Below are 15,867 nucleotides of genomic sequence, written 5' to 3' on the forward strand. Positions count from 1 at the left end.
GAGGTGTCAGGCCTTGCATTGGCCCAGAAGGGCCTCCAGACATGAACTCTGAGCCCAGAGTTCTGGGCTCTTCACGGAGCCCAGAGGGGGCCACCTTTCTCTTAAAGGGAGCAGATTCAAAAGTCATCCACGGTAACCGCATGGATAAAAGTGACATGGAATCACATGACAGATCGCACCCGCACGTCAAAGACCTGCTCTTCAGGTACAATTGTGAACCCTCTGGTGTCTGGAGAAGGAGAAAGCCACGGGGGATCGAGCATTTCTTCCATGGTGGCGAGATGGGGTCCGGGCGGGGTGGGGAGAGGGTTAAAAGTTGGCAAGATGGTGTCAACTGGGAGGGTTGGAAGTTGTAAGTGGGAGTTTTAGAAGGATATGTATATGGGGTGTGCAGTGCATGGAGGGTTTCACATTCTAACGTGTAAAATGTCAGCCAGGTGAAATGGTCCCACAGACGCGGCTGGTCCTGGGGGGAGAGAGGCAGAGGTGGGGCCTGGGCATCTGGCTCTAAAGATGGATGCCAGGTGGCAGCTGGCATCCATCTTTAGAGCCAGGACAGAGAAGAGGATGAAGTGGGTGAGGTCAGGTTCTAGGGAAGGTGACAGAATGGAGCAATGAGGGGACACAAGGCAAAAACAGCCAAAAGAGGACTTAAGGAGACACCTCTAAAGAAGACATTCAGGGGCCTCCCTGGTGGCACAGCGGGTTGAACGCAGTGCTGTGAAGCTGTCCGCAGCCTCCACAGCACCGGTTTCGATTCCCGGCCGGCCAGGGAGAAACCCACATGGCAAGGCAGACCTCTCCTGTCTCGCCTGCTGCTCCCCTCAGCAGTGCTTTCGGTCCATCTGCCTGTTCTGTTCCCTGCTCTGTCTCTAGTGAATCCTCTCACCCTCCTGCGGCTCTGGTCTGTACCCCAGCTCTTGTATAAATAAAAATAAATCTTAAAAAAAAAAAACTTAAAAAAAAAAAAAAGACATTCAGGGGCCTCCTTGGTGGTGCAGGGGTTAAAGTCTCAGGGTAATCAAGCTATCGCCAACCACTGTGGCATGAATTCGATGCCTGGCCAGGGAGCTGACACACATGGCTCAGACCTTTCCTGTCTCACCTGCTGCTCCCCTCAGCAGTAGATTTCAGTAGATCCACCTGTTCTGCTCCCCACTGTGTCTCTAATGAATCCACTCACCCCCTGCACCTCTGGCCTACACCCCAGTTCTTGTATGCATAAATAAATAAAATTCTAAAAAAAGACATTCAGATGGCCTACACACATGAAAAATGGTTCACTTACTGTAAGGGAAATGCAAATTAAAACCACATTGAGATACCATGTCACCTCTGTGAGAATGGCCCATATAAAAAAGAATTAGGGCCTCCCCAGTGGTGCAACAGGTTGAGCGCCGCGCCATGAAGCTGTCCGCAGCCTCTGCAGCGCCTGTTCGATCCCAACCGGCCGGCGCGAATCCCACATGGTGCAGCAGACCTCTCCTGTCACACCTGCTGCTCTCCTCAGCAGTGTATTTCAGTCGTCTGCCTGTTCTGCTCCTTGCTCTGTCTCTGGTGAATCCTCTCACCCTCCCGCGCCTCTGGCCTGTACCCCAGCTCCTGTATAAAAATAAATAAATCTTTAAAAATAAATAGATAACTAAATAAATAATAAATAGAATTAACAAATGTGGGTGAGGTTGCTGTGAAAAAGGAACTCTCGTCCACCATCAACCGGTGGCGGGGATGTACACCGGTGCAACCCCTGTGGAAAATGGCCTGGAGATTTCTTAGAATAAAAATGAAAATTCGGGCCTCCCTGGTGGCGCAGTGGTTGAGTGCTGGGTTGCGAAGCTGCCCGTGGCCTCTGTGGCGCCGGTTCGATCCCCGGCTGCTCCCCTGCCACCGGAGGAGGGTCCCACATGGCGCGCAGACCTCTCCTGCCGCCCGCTGCTCCCCTCAGCAGTGTACTTCGGTCCTTCTGCCTGCTCTGCTCCCCGCTCTGGCTCTGGTGAATTCTCTCACCCTCCCGCGCTTCTGACTGTACCCAGTGCATGTATAAACAAAACAAACAAACAAATAAATAAATAAATAAAACATGCCTCTAAAAAAAAAAAAAAAAATTAAAAAAAAAAAAAAAGATGGCAAAGTTTAAAAAAAAAAAAAATGAAAATTCAGTATCATCCAACAAAAATAGTGATGCAGGCCCAACAACTCGATGGGGAGGTCTGGGCAGACAGAAAAGGAGTCATTACTTAGAGAAAAATGTTTGCTGTTAGCTACCACCATCTCCAAGCACGAGGTCCATACTGTCCAGTGTCACAACCACAATGGCTAGGAGCCCTTGAAATGTGGCGAGCCCAAACTGAGATGTGCTGTGAGTATAAAATGCTCGCCATGTTTTGAAGAGGGAAAAAAGAATTTAAAAGGGCTTGATTGTTTTAATATTGACTATATAACAAATTGATACTAATTTAGCTCTATTGGGCAAAAGTATTAAATTTCAATGGTTTTGTTTTACTTTTTTTAATGTGTGTACTAGAAAATTTTAAATTACCTGTGTGGCTTTCATTATAATTGTATTTGGACAGCACTGCTCTCCAGGGTCCACTTCAACAGCACAAACTTAAAGACAACAAGTGATTCATTCAATTACATTTAAAAATGAAGGATTTCTGTTCAACGGAGGACACACAACAGACCAAGTTAATTAGTAGAATGAAAGAAGATATTTGAAGCCAATAAGAGACTAATATCTAGAATATAAAAGACAATCCTGCAAATCAGCAAGAAAGAGACAGCCACCTGACAAGAAAACCAGGCAAATGCCATGAATTTACCAAAAACAACAGAGATTCTTAAAATCATTTGTAATCAGAGAAATGCAAAATGACTGGCAAAAATTGCAACACAAAATCACACAGACAGACACTGAGATACAGGGGCCCTCGTGCTGTAGTTGGGGCGTGGGGGGGTAGACAGTTACCTTTTTCCAGAGACAACCTGGCACTACTTAGGCACTATAAGACTCATTGAGACAAGTTAATTCCATGGATCCTCGCCAGCCCAGCAACCTAACAGTTCTTACTTGAATCCATTAGGATTAGGACACACCACTAGGATGTTAATTGCAACCTCATTTATGACAGTGGGGAGCTGGAGGCACCCTGAGTTTCCCACCCCCAGAAGCGTAGGTACACCCTATGGGTGTTACTCAGTAGTGAGAGATCATACACATTGACTTAGCACTTCGTGGAAAAATGAGGAGTAGTGAGCTATATAGTTGTCCCCCTTATCCAGTGTTTCACTTTCCATAGTTTCAGTAACATGGGATCAAATTTGTCTTGAAAACATTGCATACAATTATATATTTTGAAAGACCACATTCACATAACTTTAATTATAGTAGATTGTTATAACTGTTCTATTTTATTATTGTTGTTGTTAATCCCTTACTGTGCCTAGTTGATAAATGTTATAGGTACATATAAATAGTAAAAAATATACTATATATAGAGTTTGGCACTATCCACAGTCTCAGGCGGCCACTGGGAGTCTTGGAATGTATCCAAGGGGACTACTATACAACACAATTTACATAGCATTTACATAATTTACCCACATCCACAATGGATAGATGTTGTTTAGATCCATATTAAAAGAAACCAACTGTAACAAAACCCCACAAAGGGCCTCCCTGGTGGCCTAGTGGTTGAGTTTCCACGCTTTCATGCTATGGCTTTATTTTGATTCCTGGCCAGGGAGCTGACTCTCCTGTCTCGCCTGCTGCTCCCCTTAGATTTCAGTACATCTGCCTGTTCTGCTCCCCACTCTGTCTCTGGTGAATCCTCTCACCCTTGCACTTCTGGCCTACACCCTGGTTCTTCTATGCCAAAATAAATAAAATCTTTAAAAAAACACACCCACATAGTTGCAATAACCTAGGGGAATACTGACTATAAATATTATACATTAGCTTATCATCAGTGAGGAAGATAAGATAGTGCAGTCAGAGCTCTGAGAAGAAAAGGTATGCAAACACAGGAGAAAAGGATAGTGAAAGAAAAGAACATTCTAGAAGGATGAACTCTTAGTACATTTATCTCGGTGACCTCAGAAAAATCCGGGAATCGGAGAAGAGGCAGAAACTAAATCAGTGTATGATTTCAGAGGCCTTTCCCAGAACACAGGGAAGACGCCCCAGTTCATTTCAGAAATGGACAAAGAGGTCCCCACACTATTCTCAGAAGGTTCCTGAGTCCAGAAACTGGAAATGCCCCAGAGGAGAAAGGAGGGGGAGGCAGATAGAATTAGATGGAAGACAAACATAGGAGTTACTAAAATGGGGAGGATGGCGTCTCTACACCCTGGGAAAGGATCGGGAGGCAGAGAGAATTCAGGAAAGATACCAATCAGGGCAGCTTGGGGGGGGGGGACTGGCAACCTGGACGAAGTATGCTGGACGCTAGCAGAGAAGCTTCTGCGGCGCCACCACCCTGACCTCCCCGAGAAAGGTGATCGACAGCCACCCTGGCTCGCTCTCCTCAGAGATAAGCTCGGCCCATCGATCTCCGTGGACGTCCACGCTTTGCTCCCGGGCGACAGAGCGCAAAGCCACCTACACAGCTTCCCTTTTGCCACCAGGAGGTGCCCTCGGCCCACGGATGAATTTCCAGCGCTGGAAAGCGCCGGGGACTCCCGGTTGCCGAGTCCTGCAGCGGCTTGGTGTGGACGTGGAGACCCTGATGCACCCCCAAACCGAGGCGCCTCTCTGGGCCTCTGCACCAAGCTTCCCTCCGGGGCGCTCCCCACCGCCGGGAGCGGCGCAGGCTACACAGCCGCAGCCCGCCCTGGAGAGAACGCCAGCCCACGCGCGGCGAGCACGCACAGGACGCGACCAAGCGCGGGCTGGAGAGGATGCTCCCGGGGCCAGCCCGGCCCTGCCATCTTTGGGTCCCAGCTTCCTCGCCAATGCTTGCAACGAAAACAAATTTTAATTGTGTTTTCAGCGCTACAAAAAAATGACCGGGTTCGCTGCAGAGGTGGCGTGCCAGGGCTTCCGGAGCGCCCCCGCTGCCCCGGAGGCCGGCCTAGCCCGCCGAGGCGGCCCCTCTCCCGGGACCCACAGGGAGAGCCTTTGTCACCGGCGCCCCCGCCCCCTCCCCGGCGGGCCCAGCAGCGCGCTCCATTGTGACGGAGCGCGGCTCCCGCGGGCTTCTCGCGCCGCCGCCGCAGTGGTAGCGTCCGGACCTCTCTGACGTGTTGCGCCCGCCCCCTTCCTGAGTGCTGATTGGCTATCGGGGCCTGGGGGCGGGCTGACCTCCGCTCCGCAGTGGCGTCACCCGCTGGCTCCGCCCCCGGGATGGGGCGGCTTGGCGCCGCGCCGCGGACGGTCATTTGTAAGCGGCCGCCGGATTGGTTGCCCCGCTCTGGGCGGGGGAGGGGCGGGCGGCAGCGCGCACTCGCGCGTGCGTGAGCTGGCGCGCGAGAAGGGGCCCGGTCGCGCCGAGGCTCGAGCGGCCGTCGCCATTTTGTAGGGTTCTCTCTGACGCGGGAGCCGCCGCCACCGCCGCCGCCACCCGGAGGTGCGAGGGGGTACCTGTGGGTGTGTGGGGAGCCCGAGGGCGGGCTTGACCCGGGCCTTGGGTCTCTCTCCTGGCGGCGGGCGGTTCGGGAAAGACAACGGGAGGAGGCGGGGCCGGACTCCGGAGGGGGCGGGGCAGGGGTCGGGGCCAGTCTTTGTTGGGGCGTCGGAGCGGGAGGTTGGGCGGCTGAGGGGGGTCTTAGTTTGGGGCCGAGGGGGCCTTTTTCTCCTTACAGTATCTGGAAAGGTGATAGCGCACCGAGGAGAGGTCCAGAGATTTCCCTCCAAAACCTTGTCACCAGGACCACCCAGATAAATGCCTCTTGACCCCCGCTTGGACTCCCTTCTTTCCTGCCCCCCAAGAGTAGTTTAAGGCGTGAAACAGCTGATCCTGTTACTGGAGTGCGCCTCGTTTCGCGGAGATGACGGACTAGGCAGTGCCTCCTGACCCCGACCTCCTGCTCGCATGTCACACGCGACTCAGCTGCTTAAGAAAAACTAAGGAGCCTGCATGTGGGGGTCTCGAAGGTGCAGAGAACTTCCTTGGAGGCGCAAACCAAAATGCAGTGCCTTGAGATACCCCGCTCCACCCCTAACTTTTGGAAATCTCCTTCCTTCTCTCCCAGGCTCTTGTCAGGATGGTGAAGCTGTTCATCGGAAACCTGCCCCGGGAGGCCACAGAGCAGGAGATCCGCTCCCTCTTCGAGCAGTATGGGAAGGTGCTGGAATGTGACATCATTAAGAACTACGGCTTCGTGCACATAGAGGACAAGACGGCGGCTGAGGATGCCATCCGCAACCTGCACCACTACAAGCTTCACGGGGTGAACATCAACGTGGAAGCCAGCAAGAATAAGAGCAAAGCTTCAACCAAGTTACACGTGGGCAACATCAGCCCCACCTGTACCAACCAAGAGCTTCGGGCCAAGTTTGAGGAGTATGGCCCGGTCATCGAGTGCGACATCGTGAAAGATTATGCCTTCGTCCACATGGAGCGGGCAGAGGATGCAGTGGAGGCCATCAGGGGCCTTGACAACACAGAGTTTCAAGGTGAACTGCTCTGGGGCCTGGGAGGCTGAGCTGAGTGGGGTCTAGCTCAAGACAGGCAAGCACACAGGACTGTAGGGCTCTGGGGAGGAGGGATTGTCCTCCCATTTTATTTTAGCTGGAAATAATAGATTGTACGTTTACCACTCTGAAGCACAGTTTACTCTTGGAAGCAGATGTTTCCTTTTTTCAGATTTACCAAGATGTTCTGCAACTGTGTTGAATCACAAACTGGGGGTTACTTTACCCTGCAGTCTTCATTCATGTTGCCACTTTAATCTGTCTGGGCAAATAGAGCCCACTGGGAGAGGGAAGATTGAAGTCTGGCTTACCTGCTGCTTTTTTTGTGATCAGGAAGCCTTAAAATATTCAAGCACTGAAATGCTAGGACTTACACTCTTTACTGCTTTGCGTGATGAGTGATGGTAAGAAAGAGGAGGAAAACATCTAGACGGATCCCTGTAGTATAAATCTAGAGGAGTATCTTTTGAGTGCTTAAATTTGTTCAGTCTGTGAACTGTACAAGCAAAGCCAAAAACCACGCCATAGACTATTCATCTACTATTTTTTCTCCAAGGAGAAAAAAAGGAAATTTGTAAAAATATTATGTTGAATGGGGATGATGGTCCTGCTTCTGAGATTCCATTTGGGGCATCATACAGCATATCGTTTATACCGATGGTAAAAAATGTATTGTCTTTAATAGCACAAGAGGTTTTCTGAAGACTCTAGAACTGTGCTGATGTGGTAGCCACTAGCCACATATGGCTACTGAAATTAAACAAAATTTAAAATTCAGTTTCTTTTGTATTACGTACGTTTCAAGTACTCAGAAGTCACATGAGGCTAGTGGCTACCATATTAGCACAGGTATAGACTCTTTCCAGTAGCATAGAAAGTTCTATTAGTGTTGTTCTACAAGTTTTTGTTGCCATATCACCTTGGACTACATTTACAGCCACTTTTCAGGTTCATAAATTAACACCTTTTTTTTTTTTTTTTTAATAGAGGCATGCTTTTATTTATTTATTTGTTTTTGTTTTTATACATGCACTGGGTACAGTCAGAAGCGTGGGAGGGTGAGAGAATTCACCAGAGCCAGAGCGGGGAGCAGAGCAGGCAGAAGGACCGAAGTCCACTGCTGAGGGGAGCAGCGGGCGGCAGGAGAGGTCTGCGCGCCATGTGGGACCCTCCTCTGGTGGCCGGGGAGCAGCCGGGGATCGAACCAGCGCCGCAGAGGCTGCGGGGAGCTTCGCAACCCAGCGCTCAACCGCTGCGCCACCGGGGAGGCCCAATTAACACCATTTTTGCCCAAGCATCACTAAGGATTGTTGAGGAGCACTTGAGGGTGCTCTCCTTTGCCTGGAAAACAAATGGGAGAAGAAAGTTTGACCAGAAAGGGATAAGCAGGCTGGCAGCTGGTGACTGCAGGTAGTATGTCAGGTGTCTCTGGCTTCTTCAGGGGGTGCCCTGGCCTTTGCCGGCTCTTTAAAACATAGAGCAAAGACATAGATTCTTGCTGCCCTCAGCTAGTTCAATGACCTTGGACAAGGGTTTTCACCTCTCTCTGCTTAGTTTTCCCCACTTACAAAATACGGTTATTCCTGTGGTCCCTCCTTCCAGGGTTGCATTGAGGCTGGAATGAGGTAATCGATGTGAAAGTGTTTTAACAGTAAAATTAGAAAATAATGAAAGGTTAAGTGTTGTTTGCAACAATGCATGTGTCTGTCTTAGGGTTAGAAACTTATTTAAAATGTGATAGCTTTCCCTGTTTATTTACATTTTTTTTATGTATGTGTTTTTTGGAAAGCTGTTGCACTTTAAACAGTTTCAAAGTGTTATTTGATGGGGAGGGATTGTGAATGGACAGTGGCAGGGAAGTGGGCGCTTTCTCTTGAGAGGTAACAGACAAAATGTGTAAAAAAAAAAAGTTAAAATCAGGTACAGTTGTGCAAAGATGTTCTGGTAGTGTAATACCGCGTGGCCTTATCTTTGTAATACACAGTTGAAGAAAAGGACGGGGCTAAAATAGGTATGTAGCAGCCAGTTAGTTGGGAGTTGCTTTGGGGGAGGAGTGTGTGTTTTAATATAAAGGCAACTTTAATTATTTTAGTGAGTGGAAACCTGAATAACAAGGATTGACCCATGAGATTTTTAGCAGCTTCACCAGTGGAAAAGGAAAATCCTTTATTTGGTTTTCATTCTTAGCCTGGCCCTTTGGAGAAAGCACTCTTGAGTTATACCTAGGGATGTTTTATAACCAGCTTTGTTTTTTCCCTCAGACGATTAAGAGAAAGTTTAGCATTGGGTTGCCTTGGTCTTGACTCTTGAAGCTGGGGCAAAGCTGCCCCACGAAGTTTCTTCAGTTAAACAAAAAAACAATCTAGATGTCAGTTGGTCGTTTTTATGTATTTTTTTTAAGACTTTCAGGTTACCCCTTGTGAAGCTAGCCTCTTAAGGGCGCCCTTTTGGGCACCTTTTGAACCTGTGTATGTTAATGGCTGTCACTGAGGCTTCTGCTTTGTAGGACTTCAAAAAGGAAGTCCAGAATCTGAGTTTACTTGGATCTTTCAGGACTTGTTTCCTCTTGGCAAGCAGTAGTGAACCGCGTAGCTGTTGCGTTAGCAGGTAGTCTGCGTGGGAAGGCCCCGGAGACGGTGCCCTAGTACTCACCCAGGCAGCTAACTGGGGAGTGACATGTAAGACTAGAGTGCAGGTGCCTCATTTTTCCCCCAGTATGTGAACAGCATTAGACTGGAGGACCCCCGAGCATTAGACTGGAGGACCCCTGTGCTGCAGCTGCGTGGCCCAGCGTGTGGCAGGAGCGCAGCAGTCGCCAGGCAGCCCATCTCTCAGCGTTTGAATCTCTCTCCTGTGTCAGCTTTCCGGAGGAGACTGGGTTTCTCAAAAATTTTGGCAATGCATTTCAGTAACTTTTGGAGGTCTCAGAAAATCTTTAAATTGTTGGCTCCTCCAAATAGAGTGGTTGAGTTCAATCTTTCAGGTTCCTTTGAGCTGCTCCCTTAAGGTAATAAGCATGGGATTTCTCAGTTATCATAAGGGATTTACATTAGAGGCTTAGTTGCCAACGTTGGAAAGATTGGGGGGGGTGGGCTAACACTTCTATTTACAGATCTTTTGGTTCTAGGTAATCTTTTTACCTGCATCCTCAGCTTCTGCAGAGGTAAATTATGCCACAGATGTTTACACACTTATAAACATCTTCTAAATAAAGAGGGAATGACTGGGCATAGTAAAAGAAACATCTGTTTCTGGGTTTTGTTTCTCAAAAAAAAAAAAATGACAATCTATAAACGTAAAGAGCAAGTTAAATAGAAATTTTTTCCTTAAAAAATGTACTAGATTTCTGGATTGACTGCTTTGTAGATTGGCATGGTCACTTCAGAACTGGAGCACGGGTTGTGTCTTTCACACCAAGCAATGTCACCATGCATGTTTGAAAGCCAAGTAATTTGTAATTCTCTAGTTATGTGAAGAATAGAGAACTCTACGTTTGGGATATGAGTTGGGGCAAAAAGTCATGTGTTTCTGTTGGAAGCATAGTTAGCATGTGGCACTCATTAACTTCTAAGAATTATAGTGGGGGTCTTTAACTCTCTAGAAATAATGGGGTGGCTAAATGCTGCATTGATATTTGGTTTCTGTGACTGTCAGTGGTGATGGTGGATGCTGCCTCTCCCAGCAATTGGAAGCAAAAACCTGAGCACCTCTGTTTCTGCTAAGAAAGGGTTTTAAGTTTAGAAGCGGCAGCTACTAAAAAAACTGGGGTGGTAGGAATCTTAGACATTGGACAGAACGGAGTTTGACTCAAGTGCTATTACAGCACTGACCCGCCCCCCTCCCAGGGTCAGTGCACGGCGCTATTCTGGCTGCCGTTCTGAATCAGACTGTTTCCAACAGGGTGGTGGAGCACGAGGCCTCCTACTGCATAGCTGCATCCAGAACAAGGTCTGTTAGAGAGTACCTGGCTGATCGTGGAGGGGGACTTGTTCTGAGCAGCCCTTAAGAGTGACTTGAAGCCCCTGTTCTCTACATCTATGCTGGCTGCTTTTCGCTACAATTTGAAAAGCACTGACTTGATCTCCAAAGTCTTAGGCAGTCTGGGACTAAATTACTGCCAGGAATACACCTTTTCCAAACTGCTTTTAAAAACCTTGGATGCTTTCATCAGTGAGGGTTCCTGGGCTCAGTGGTATACAAGCCCCGGCCACAGGTCGCTTCTCTTAGCTGTCCTAGTGCTGGTCATTTCCTGGAAGTATGGCTGTGGCTTGTTTTTATGGGAGTGCAGAAGCCCTTAGGCACATGCAGCATCTTGCTAATAAGTAGCTAATCCCCTGGAGACCATTGTAAGCTACATGGCAGGATGAGATACTGACCATTCCATTCCATGGGAACACACTTTCCCTAAAAACCAGTGCTGCTTCTAGCTCTTGATAGTTGTTCTTGTTGCGAGATCTTGGTTAAGTATTTTTCTTGTCCACAGTAGGCACGGATTCACCCTTGCTGGAAAGGCGGGGTGGGATTGGAATCCGGAGGTTTTTACGACTTTAGAGGCACTGGAGATGAAGCAGATGAGGAGCCAGGTATGCTCTGCGTAACCAGTGTAGCTCTCTGGTGACACCTGTACACATGACATAAGCTCAGGCCTATGTGACCCTGAGTGAAGCGGTGAGAGGCTGGTAAGCTACATTCTGAATCTGGCATAACTGAGGTTTGGTTGGATTGATTTGCAGTGTCGGCAGGTTTTGATTCATAGTAACAGCCTTCCAAGTGAAAAGCAGAAACTTCAATCCCTGTCTTGGCAGGGAGGGGAAGGAAAGTTGTGGAAAGAGAAGTAGCAGGGAATCCAGTCTGCCTGGTCTGAGGAGAAAGGACCGGGTGGTCTCCGAGGACTGTTTCTAGCTCGCGTCTGGATTAACCCTTCAGCCGCCCCTGCGGGCCTCGCTGAGGCCGCTGCGGCCACGTGGGCGCGCGTGCTTGGCCGCAACCCGTCTGCTTCCGTGGGGGGCACATAAAGACCGGCGGTGAGTTACAACAGCTCCTCTCACATCTCTTTCCTCCAGGCAAGCGGATGCACGTGCAGTTGTCCACCAGCCGGCTTCGGACCGCGCCCGGGATGGGCGACCAGAGCGGCTGCTACCGGTGCGGGAAGGAGGGGCACTGGTCCAAGGAGTGCCCGGTGGACCGCACGGGCCGCGTGGCCGACTTCACCGAGCAGTACAACGAACAGTACGGCGCCGTGCGCACGCCCTACGCCATGGGCTACGGGGAGTCCGTGTACTACAACGATGCCTACGGCGCCCTCGACTACTACAAGCGCTACCGGGTCCGCTCTTATGAGGCGGTGGCGGCGGCGGCCGCGGCCTCCGCGTACAACTACGCCGAGCAGACCATGTCCCACCTGCCGCAAGTCCAGAGCACGGCTGTGACCAGTCACCTCAACTCCACGTCTGTGGATCCTTACGACAGGCACCTGTTGCAGAACTCAGGTGCTGCCGCCACCTCAGCTGCTATGGCTGCTGCCGCTGCCACGACTTCCTCCTATTATGGAAGGGACAGGAGCCCCCTGCGTCGTGCCACAGCTGTGCTCCCCACAGTTGGCGAGGGCTACGGTTATGGGCCAGAGAGCGAGCTGTCTCAGGCCTCAGCAGCTGCACGGAATTCTCTGTATGACATGGCCCGGTATGAGCGGGAGCAGTATGTGGACCGAGCGCGGTACTCAGCCTTTTAAAAACTGGAGGTGAGAGCAGGGTGGGTGTGGCTTAAGAGATTGCATTTAGTTCCCCTGAAAACAACCCTTGCTTTATAGAGGAGGCTCAAGCCACCTCTTTGCTAGAGGACAGATTCCAGAAGGTCTTAAATATGTTGCCGGCTTGGGCCAGAGGCCCACTTGGCCTGTTGAGGTGTTAGTGTGAGAGTCCAACCAACTTGTTCCTTCTGAGAGAACAAAAAACTCGGTTTGTCAGTAAGAATATTGTTCTTTAATCACATGTAAGCAAATCTGGGTTACAGAAAGTTAAAAAATCAGTAACATTTTTTGAGTGCCCTGTGTGTCCTTTACATCATTGAGCTACACAGCAAGCCTTTACAACATTTTCCCTTTACAGACAAGGGCAGTAAGGCTCAGAGAGCACATTGCCTGGAGAGGCATCTGGTAGTTGAGAGGTAGAGCCAGACTTCAAACTCAGGCCTGTCTGGCTCCAGAACCCATTCTTTGCACTGTGCAAGTCACTGGTGTGAGCTGAAGAGCAGTAATGACTGGCACAGTGAGGCTTTTAAGTGCAACTTCAGACTTCTGACTTAATAAAAGCACTACATGAGTCATTAGCCTTTATCTGAGGTAACTCTTCTAATACCGTGTATCTGTAAGCCAAGTCAAGGCCTGTATATTTTAGGGTTTAGGTCTAAGACACTTGATGGAAAAGCAGAATGTTTTGATACCACTGTCCTGTTCTTTCCTCTTTAGTTATCCAGAGCATCTTATCATTCGTGGGCATTTAAGCCATATTTCTGTGAAGCCTGTGATTGCTGTCTAGAGCCTGGTGATTCCTGTTTCTTCCAGGGGTTTTTTGTTTGAGGATTATCTAAGAAACTAGATAAATGTAATTTTCTAATGTATAAAATCCCACTGGTGGTGATCCTGGAAATTTAACTTTTCCTACTTCAGCAAATGTATACCAAAAATGTCAGAATGGCAAGAATACTCAGATTTTTTCATCTCAAGATGGACAGGCTTTTCATCTGACTGGAAATGGCGTCGTGGTAGCTTTCTCGTCTCATGGTTTTCCTTGTACCTTGAAATTGAGGCTCCCCTGAATGAAAGCCCTATTAGCAAGGTTAAACTGAATTTTCAGAGTATCTTACCCCTTTGGCGTATACAACAAAATGAAAGGAATTTGCCCTTTTATGCAGTGAAAAGCAGATATGGCATGTACCTGTGGTAAGTTGTATCTTAGTGACGTGGAAAGACTTGGCACCTCCCGAGACCACGCATTCGTGTGTGTGAAGTGGGTAAACTTACAAAGGTGTGTGGAGTTTGCCATTAGTTTTATTGCAAATGCAGGTGGACCTACCATGGGGTGGGATCTGCCTATAGTAAGGTGGTATCATCTACCAAGTGACTTCTGTTTCTCTCCAATGTTTCAAAGTTAAATATTAAAGTAGTGTAATGTGTTATTTAAAAGGGTATTGCTCTAGGATATGTTAAAGTGAATTGTGACTGCAAGCAGTGGTTGTTCATCTAACCTCTTTTTAGTGATGACTTTTAAAGCAACTTACCTTCCAGGTGTGAACCTCAAATGGACTGAACAACCCTGAGTTGGTTGTAGTCCCAGGAGCCTGATGTTAATGAGGCTGCCAGGATGAAACACTCCAGAACTGTTGGGGATCCAAATTCAGGTCTCACCCTGGCAGAACTGATTCAAGAACGTCACAACTTTTGAAGTCGATTGACACAGATCAAGACCAAGATTTGACCCTTTGTAATAAGTAGAGGAACTTGGTGTGAGTTAACTTCCCCCCTCCCTTCCCAGCCATGGGTGTCCGGAGTTCCCATCATCGATGGAAGAATTAGAGAATTTTAAGATTTTTTTCTTTTGACTTGGTAAGGGAGCTGTAGCGGATCAGGGGAACTGATGGAATTGTGGCCCTGGAGCTGTGAGCTCTGGACATGCAGGTGTGCTGGAGGGTGAATGAGCCTCTACCCTTACAGCCTTTGTGACTGTCATTTCTGAAGACTGTTTACTGTGGAAGATTAGAGCAAAGCAAATTTAGGGTAGTGTGATTGGCCACCTCTGATGTCTCGGCATCTTTTGCTTCTCCTCAACTCCAAATTACGGTTCTTCATGATGTCTGTGTGCCCTCTGCTGCAGCAACAGTAGTCTGGTATCACAGAGGTTGTCTTGCCCAAAAGATGGAGAAGAAAATGAGAAAGATGTGTTCACCACCAACACAACAGTCTTCCGGATAGGCCGCGCCTTGCTCTGTGTGTAGCTATGCATAGGTTCCTAGCCGAAGCCACTGTAGACTTCTAGGTAATGAGTGAGATGTAAGTTTGATCCAGTCTGACTTGGTTTTGTTTTGTTCTTTTCCCCCCCCACCCCGGAATACAGAACGGGACCAGGAGCCAAGCTGCTCTCCAGGCACTGTGTAAGCCTCTTGTGTTGTGCTCTCTTTCAGGTAGGATAATTGCGGACTGAACCCTCGGGCTGCGGTCATATATGAGAACTTGCTCCGCGCGGTCCCCTTTGCCGGGATGTTTCCATTGCTTCATGTTTCAGTAAACAAAGGAATTTGTGACCAACTATGTTTTCTTTCTTAATTTAATTCTTCTAAGTTGACTTTTCTTTCCTCCTGATACTAGTCCTTGTAGCTTTTCACTGTTCCTCATATTCTCAGCCTTTGAGCAGCGCTAGGTAAGGATTATGCTGGCACCCCCTTTTTCCTGTACAGTGGAACCCTCTTATCTTGCTTTCCGTAGGAGTTGAGCCCTCTCCCTGCCCACCTGCAGCATCTCCTTTCCCTTTAGAATGAACATGTAGTGGCAAGCCGCCTTTTGCTCTTCTGTTAGCTCTGGACTCTTTAACACTGACGCTAACCTTCTGAGATTGCTAGGGCCGTTGGGGTGTTGGTGGGGTTTTTGTTGTTGTTTTGTTTGTTTTGTTTTTTTTTATGTCTGACCTGTGATCGTGGTACAGCAATAGCTGAAATTTAGCCTTGTTTTATTCTACTCCTCCCACCTTTTTTTTTTTAATATTTTGACAAATAAACATTTTAACACTTTGCTTGTGACTATTATTTACCACCAGTATCTTATGTTTCTTCCCAATTGTGGAGCTCAAAATTCAAATGAACAGATGTCTGAAACTTAGATGTAGAAGGAAAGTTTTAATGAGGTAAGTAATACGGCTTTAACAATGGGTGGGGAGGAATTAGCCAGAACTTTGAGGCATTGATAGATAAATAGCCTACTGCTGGTGGTTAGGCGCCCTTTCTCTTAAATAATCAGAGCTGCTTTTTCCAGCTAAAGGCTAGCAAGCTCAGCTGAGCAGTAATAGAAGCCAGCCCCAGAGAGACCTTACAGCAGGAAAAGGTGAGCCAGAACTTCCCACTCCCCCATGACTTACCAAGTTGACTCAGTTTGACTTCATACTTATGTTCATAAATACACTTACAAACTTCCCCTTCCCATAATGTTAATATTCTGCGAGGATTAGAATATTCTGCAATAAATG

The 15,867-nt window shown here is 48.3% G+C and overlaps 1 protein-coding gene across 3 annotated transcripts; it reads left to right on the forward strand.

The window, feature by feature from the left end:
* The first annotated feature begins 5,440 nt into the window (after window positions 1–5,440).
* LOC119249929 (RNA-binding protein 4) lies at window positions 5,441–15,415 on the forward strand. 3 transcript variants are annotated; one of them, XM_037517499.1, is made up of 4 exons: window positions 5,441–5,567; window positions 6,193–6,616; window positions 11,698–12,374; window positions 14,813–15,415. In XM_037517499.1, the coding sequence occupies exons 2-3, from the start codon at window positions 6,205–6,207 to the stop codon at window positions 12,363–12,365; spliced, it is 1,080 nt and encodes a 359-aa protein (XP_037373396.1). In that variant the 5' UTR covers window positions 5,441–5,567; window positions 6,193–6,204; the 3' UTR covers window positions 12,366–12,374; window positions 14,813–15,415. The 3 variants fall into 3 exon arrangements, with proteins under 3 accessions (XP_037373396.1, XP_037373398.1, XP_037373397.1); XM_037517501.2 differs by having other exon boundaries at window positions 5,456–5,567; window positions 14,746–15,282; XM_037517500.2 differs by lacking the exon at window positions 5,441–5,567 and adding an exon at window positions 5,792–6,094 and having other exon boundaries at window positions 14,813–15,282.
* Window positions 15,416–15,867: the final 452 nt, after the last annotated feature.

This window comes from Talpa occidentalis, unplaced genomic scaffold, assembly GCF_014898055.3.
Source record: "Talpa occidentalis isolate TD23 unplaced genomic scaffold, MPIMG_talOcc4v2.1 talOcc4.17, whole genome shotgun sequence".
Lineage (NCBI taxonomy): Eukaryota > Metazoa > Chordata > Mammalia > Eulipotyphla > Talpidae > Talpa > Talpa occidentalis.